The sequence below is a fragment of the Helianthus annuus genome, chromosome 16 (genome assembly GCF_002127325.2).
Source record: "Helianthus annuus cultivar XRQ/B chromosome 16, HanXRQr2.0-SUNRISE, whole genome shotgun sequence".
Lineage (NCBI taxonomy): Eukaryota > Viridiplantae > Streptophyta > Magnoliopsida > Asterales > Asteraceae > Helianthus > Helianthus annuus.
This window is the reverse complement of record NC_035448.2, coordinates 65772512-65779653: the sequence shown is the minus strand read 5'-3', so window position 1 is coordinate 65779653 and position 7142 is coordinate 65772512. Positions and strand designations below refer to the sequence as shown.

Sequence of the window (7142 nt, the reverse complement as noted above, 5' to 3'; positions counted from 1 at the left end):
CACAGTTTTAAGATAAAACGCAATACTTTACATCATATTAAATTTAACACAGCAAATTAACATTACATAATCTCATTTTGTTTTTTATGATATTTTAATATAAAACGCATTAGTCAAGTAAGAAAAAAGCATTTGATAGTATTATGATAAAACGCAATAGTTAACAACACATGTATCTCAGCAAATTCAAAGATAAAACGCAATGTTTTAAAATTCGATTACAATTATCATAATAATAATCTCTTTGTTTCTTCAAATTTATTAAGATAAAACGCGTTAGTTCACAATATATAAATCCCATAAAAAGCATTAGCACCCTAGGTCAAAGTTTTAACATAAAACGCAATGTAGTCTCTAATAACAAAAATGTTAAGATATGGATAAGATATCACTCATTAACAATTTTTGGGAAGGGATATGATATATTAGGTCTTTGCACTTCATAAAACGTAACTTGAATTCAGTTAAAAAGCAAAAATACATAAAATTACCATTGTCTGAAATCTCCTTGCGTTTTCTACTACTTTGTTGTTTCATTGTTCATTTTCGGCTAATATTTACTTGTTGATCTATGTTCTCTTCAGCTGATGATGTTTTTGGCTTCTTTGATGATTTGGGTTTTCAGAGACGGATTTCTTTTCACTAACTTGAAGGTAAACCTTCAAATTATCTCTCGACGACGCCATGAACTTCAATGGAGTATGATTTTCTCAAATTTCTGTATGTGTGTGATCGTTCAATGGAAGTGTAAAATGTAATGCACTTTTTTTTCGAAGCGTTTCTGTGTATATTCAACGACGGTTATTTTGGAATTTGACGATAATACCCTTGAAAGCCCGGAGAGCGTGTTTAAATGACAGTTTTTAATTTGATTTTGATCTAGACTGTAGATTGTGCAATTGGACGGTTATGATTGCATCCTATGCTTCCTAGGGAAATAAACTTCCTATTCTTTTTTATAATTTTGGACGCGTGGGCTTTTTCGTCTTTTTACATTATCATATCTTCGTTCTAATTCGATTATAGATTCTGTTACCTCTCTTCTTAGTTCATTACTTTCATAACAGAATTGAAGATTCTATAACCCTAAATCGCAATCGATCGCCAATTCACCTTTTTTCAAGCAATAATCTTGTTTCGTTCGTCAATTCGATAACCTCAATGTCTTCTTCGATAACCTCAATGTCTTCTTCAGACTCTGTTGGCAAGTTTAGCTTCAATTTTGAGTAAATTTTTGTTATTTTTCCGAAATTCATTGTTTTAAGTTTTATAATTCGTCTTTATGTTATTAATATTTGATTTTTAATAAGTTTAATTGTCATTGTTGTATAATTTAACATAATTTGTTCGTTTTGTTTCTTCATCATTTATTTCGTTTTAGTGAACAGTTGCGTTTTATGCATACACACTTTAAATTTAAGATAAAGCAATAACTGTCATTGTTGTACAATTTTAGAGTTTTGTTCGTTTGATACATTGTTTTGTTTGTTCATCATTTTTATGCGTTTTACTGAACGTATTGCGTTTTATGCTTTTATCCATATTAGTTCATATACAAACTTTAAAGGTCTGTATTTTTAAATTTTTATTAACATATTTTGAGATTTAACACTAAAAACATTATTATATAAGAGCTATTACGTTTTATAGTTATTTGTTAATTGTTTCAGATCACATTTCCAAGTGGGAGGAACGTGTATGCTTAAACAGTGGATGAAAGTTTTTCAAACCTAAAGTCAGTGGATCCATTACACCTGCTGTTGGAATGTTTTTTAAATCATTTGATTAGGCTTTTGCGTTTTATCAGAGATATGCACTTGCTGCAGGTTTTTCTGCAAGAAAAAAATGTCTCTTGGAAAAATGTTGGTGGTTTAGTGAAAATAAGATATATTGTCTGCTCAAAAGAAGGATTTCACGTTAGCAAAGAAATAGATTCTCAGTCAGTTGATGAGAATAGTAAAAAGATTGTTAGATGTAATAGAGGTTCAAAAAGAGTTGGATGCAATGCTCATGTGAAATTAATATTAGAGAACAATAATATGTTTAAAATCTACTACTTTGAAGAAGAACATAATCATATCTTTGTTGAAGATGAAGATATTCATTTCTTGCCGGCTGTAAGAAGTATTGATTATGTTAAAGAGAGTTTTATATCTGGATTGTTTGCAATCAATATTGGACCTGTTAAAGCATTCAATATTATGAAAACAATGTATGGTGGTTTTGGTGAAGTTGGTGCTAGTAAAGTTGATTGTAAGAACTATAGAAGGGATTTGAATCTTTACATAGGAGAGTATGATGCAGAAATGGTAGTTAGGTGTCTTATTAGGAAGAAAGAATGTTTTCCTGGTTTCACATGTGATTATGTTATTGGTGAAGATAGAAGATAGAAATGACTTTTATGGGCTGATGAGCAATCAAAAACAAATTATACAGTGTTTGGTGACATAGTTGGTTTTGATGATACTTATAAAGCAAACAAGTAAGTTTTTTTCATTTATTGCGTTATATATTCTATTGCGTTATATATCCTATTCTATTTTTCCTAATGCTTTATTAATTTATTTTTATGTAGATATGATTTGGTTTTTGTACCATTTACTGGGATTGATAATCATTTTAGGAATGTCACATTTGGTGGTGCATTACTTGGTTCTGAGACTGCAGATTCTTATAGATGGCTTTTAAGGTGCTTTGTTAATGCTTTTGGAAATGAGCCTAAAGTTGTTTTTACTGATCAAGATGCTGCAATGAAGAGAGCTATTAAGGATGAACTTTTAAGTAGGCATAGGTTATGTATGTGGCATATATGGGAGAAATTGAAGACAAAGGTATTAACTGCGTTTTATGATTTAATAAACTGCAATTTTTATATAGCTTTATTATTGCGTTTTATGTATTGTACAATAAGATCGCCAAACACTTTTATTAATAGAACTACAAAACAATTGTGTTTTACCATTAATGCATTATGTTTATCATTTTTAATATATTGCGTTTTAAATTATTGCGTTTTATGTTTAATAATTTTATTACTTTTTATACAGGTTGGTCCTGTTTTGTCAGCAAACATTGATTTTAATACAAGAATGACTCATGTTGTTTGGAATGATACTATTATTCCAGAAGATTTTGAAACTGAGTGGCATTCAATAATGTCTACTTTTGGATTGGAAAATCATGAGTGGTTAAAAGATATGTACGATCTTCGATTTGATTGGATTCCCGCTTATTACCATGGAGAGAATTTGGCTGGTCTTATGCGTACTACGTCTAGATGTGAAAGCGAGAATTACTTCTTTGGTCAGATTTGCAATCCAAGATGTACATTTGTTGAATTTTTCACTCATTTTGAGACTGCAATGGATATTCAAAGGCATAAGCATAGGAGGAATGATCATGATACAAGGTATATTCAGTCTAAGACCTGGAGTGACTTTGTATTGGAGAAACAAGCATCAGAAATATATACCAAAACAATTTTTAAAGATATTCAGATTGAAATTGATGCTGCCATTACAAAGTGTATGTCAAAGTCTCATGATACTGTGGGTGATGTTCAATATTATGAAATAAAGGATTTCAAACAGCCATGCACATCTTTATTCAAGGTAATTTTTTATATTTATATTGTTTTACACATCTATTGCATCTTAACTTTTCCATTATTTGTTGCATTTTATCATTATATGATCATATACTTAATTTCTGTATTATTTTTATTATTCATTGCGTTTTATATTACATTTCACTAATTTTATATAGCTTTTTAATTTTATTTACAGGTTCAATACAACAAACAAGAAGATGGTTTAAGTATAAGTTGTACTTGCAAATGGTTTGAACAATTTGGTATATTGTGCCGCCATATATTTTATGTTCTACAGTATGATGATATAACTGAGTTTCCTAGAAGATATGTTCATAGAATATGGATGAGAGATGTTGTTTCAAATGGATCAAATCATTGCAATATTCGGTTTGATGAAATTGGTAGGAATAGTGAAATTGATAAAGTTTTGAGAGAAACCGTTGTTGCAAAGGAGTATGTGGTTAATAGGTTGGTTGGGGATTTAGATGAGCTGTGTCGTTACAGTGATCATATTAAAAGTTATATTGATAAAGCGGATGAGGTTATGGTTGCTGCGCCGCCTCCTAGGCGCAAAGAAAGATTTGCTGATATTGGAGGGAACTTAGAAAAGTCAGATTCTATGATTCGTGTCCCGATCAAAATAAGGACCAAAGTGTGCGGTGTACAAAAAAGGATCAAGTCTAATCGTGAGATTGCAATTCAGAAATCATCAAAGATCCAGAAATCGTGCCGTGTATGTGGTGGAAAAGGACATAACAGTCGCACATGTAAAGATAAGGTTTCTTCTAATGCTATAGGTTCTAGCAATGCAATTTAATTATGTACACAAATTCTGTCAAATTATGATATCAATAAGAAAGAAAAATTTTTTGTCATTGCGTTTTATGATGTATAGATTTCATCTCTTTTTGTTATTGCGTTTTGTGATATCCTTCATAAATATCAGCTTTTTTTGGTTAATTGCGTTTTATGATAACAACAGTATATTGTTATTGCGTTTTATTATAATACAGATCACAGATCAAATTAAACAATAAATGCAAGTGGATATCATAAACATTGCGTTATATAGATGATGATAGTTTTCAAACCACAAAATTATACAAAGATGATTGATATTCACCAATTTATACATATTATAGTGTCACACCCCAAATTTCCACGTGTCACCGGTGGGCCCGGTGGGGGAGTATCGTGACGTAGTTGATATCATCATAGTCAAACAACACAAATTATAATGCACAACGGAAGCAAAAAGATAGATTTATTCCAACCAAATGATTATTATAATATTTAAGTATCACAATGTAGTTGAAATAGATCCACAGACGGATCAAAATAAAAATGAGAATTGTTCAACAGATTCATTGCATCCAAGCTTACGAAACTCTAACGATGCTAAGGAGAGGCCAGCCTATTACGTGTAGAACCTGCACTTAATCTTTTTGGGGAAAATACGTTAGTTTACACTGGTAAATACAATTTAACTGACTCATTTTGAAAATGTTTTAAAAATTTATTTGAATGCACATGGCACAAAACTTTTTATAACTTGGGATAATTAATCAAATTTAAACATGTAAAAGAATTACATGTTTGTTATGTGTTTAGTCGCCCGGTTCGTGCCGGGTTTAAGATTAATAGACACACCACATAGTATAAATCCGCGGCGGGAAACCAACGGTTATACCTTAATAAATATGGACACATTGTCAGGTGTACGCCTACACCCGCGTGTCAAGGTCGTGGCCATTTCATGAATGATGCCAAGGATATCCGGGACATGGTCATTAAACTCCCAAAGGCGTAAAAAAAACAAAACAAATTTTTAAACGGGTCATCTTGATAATACTTAACCACTAATCGATTAAGGTCAAATGCCCGACCAAGCGGTATTTTATATACCGTACCCCAAGCCCGTATAAGGGAAAATAAGTTAAAAGTATTTACCTGAGCAAGTACAAACCACAACAAGCAAGTGCGAGTATCTTTTACTGGATCTCCTATTCTGGAACGAAGGTTTATAATAACCTATTAGAATCCTAACGGGTCTTTAATTTAGTCTAAGCTTAGACCGGTTAGTTTCCAAGGATGAATACGGTTCAATCGCATGAAAGGCGAAGACAGGTTTAGAATGTGGTTTTTGACCCGACAAGCTTGCATGCTTGTTTAATATGGGTAACATAATCACATTCTGGATTTTGAGACAAAAATGATATGGTTTGACCCATTTCGGCTAATTTGTGTAAACTAGCTACATAAGCCGATCCGAACGCGAAAGTGCGTAACGGGTAACCATAAAAATCATATGCAAGTTCCCTGAGTTAATATGCACCAAATATGTTGTGATATCAGTAAGATATGTCCTATTATGCCCAAAATAATTTTAATCTCAAATTATGCCTCATAAGGGCATTTTGGTCATTTTAAAAGGGTATAAAAGAGTTAAACTAGTAACCTGAGTTACATATCTGAATAAATCAGTAAATATACTTAGTTTACTATGTTATAACAGTATAGTATCAAATATATGTGAATTTTATTAATTATAACTATCTTATGCACCGAAAGGGCATTTTGGTAATTTCACATAAGCCTAAAAGGTCAAAACTGGAAACCTGAGTTTGAAACCTTAGTTTAATGTTATAATATAAAATTTTACTAAATATATCAGTGGGTATCAACTCTTATATATATAAACTAGTTTTGATACATACTATGTCGTAAAAATGCATAAAAAGGCGATTTGGAGCCATTTCCGGGTTTTGAAAGAAAAGCTGATATTTTTATAATTCCAGAAGCCTCAAAATAATATATTTAACATAATAAATCAGTAGAAAAAGGTTTGAGGTCAAAAGGATTTATAAAACTCATTTTATAGCCAAAAAGGGTAAAATCGGCAATAACCGAATAAGCTTAAAACTCTAAGTTATGTTCTGCTTAAAAATAAATAAAAATCTCCAAAACTCCCAAAATATTATTATATATTAGTGGGTAAAAATTTTGATATTAAAATTTGGGTTTAGATAGGTTATATGCTAATTATGCTAATTAATTACTAAGAAAGCTTCTAATTGCGCTAATGAGCATAACTCTTAATCTAGACCTCAAACTGATGTCAAATTTTGGATATAAGTTTATAATTCAGTAGCTAAGATATCTACTCTTTTACATTTTCAAAAATCATATTTTAAGGTCATTTGGGCTTAATGGTCAACATATGAGCATTTATCGGAAACTTTCATAATAATTAGACAACTAGTGAACCAAGCCGTATAATCACAGAGGGTTATACTAACATGTAACTAGGTCCAAAAGAAGCTCTAAGGCAATCCTAAACTTGACTAAAACGGGTCAGAAATGAAAGTCAAAGCGAAAGTCAAACTATGTGACTTTCGGTTCCAAACCGGGTCTAAACAGAAAATTGTCGAGTTGAACATGTTGGGACATGTTTTTACATTAGTTACCAAGTTATATTAATGATCAAACAGGTTGCATGTATCCTACATTGCTAATTATGTGTTAAATTGGATTTAAGCATTCTGTTGAC

The 7142-nt window shown here is 31.2% G+C and overlaps 1 protein-coding gene across 1 annotated transcript; it reads left to right on the top strand.

Moving 5' to 3' along the window:
- The first annotated feature begins 1811 nt into the window (after positions 1-1811).
- On the top strand, positions 1812-4409 carry LOC110919353 (protein FAR1-RELATED SEQUENCE 5-like). The gene is made up of 5 exons (XM_022163627.1): positions 1812-2349; positions 2437-2482; positions 2576-2831; positions 3048-3611; positions 3786-4409. The coding sequence occupies exons 1-5, from the start codon at positions 1812-1814 to the stop codon at positions 4407-4409; spliced, it is 2028 nt and encodes a 675-aa protein (XP_022019319.1).
- Positions 4410-7142: the final 2733 nt, after the last annotated feature.

Bases quoted from the DNA above. Each gene is read 5' to 3' on its own strand.
- LOC110919353 (XM_022163627.1), top strand. From the start codon at position 1,812: ATGCACTTGCTGCAGGTTTTTCTGCAAGAAAAAAATGTCTCTTGGAAA. The intron at 2,350-2,436 runs GTTTCACATGTG...CAAATTATACAG, and splicing joins GAAGAAAGAATGTTTTCCTG to TGTTTGGTGACATAGTTGGT. The intron at 2,483-2,575 runs GTAAGTTTTTTT...ATTTTTATGTAG, and splicing joins GATACTTATAAAGCAAACAA to ATATGATTTGGTTTTTGTAC.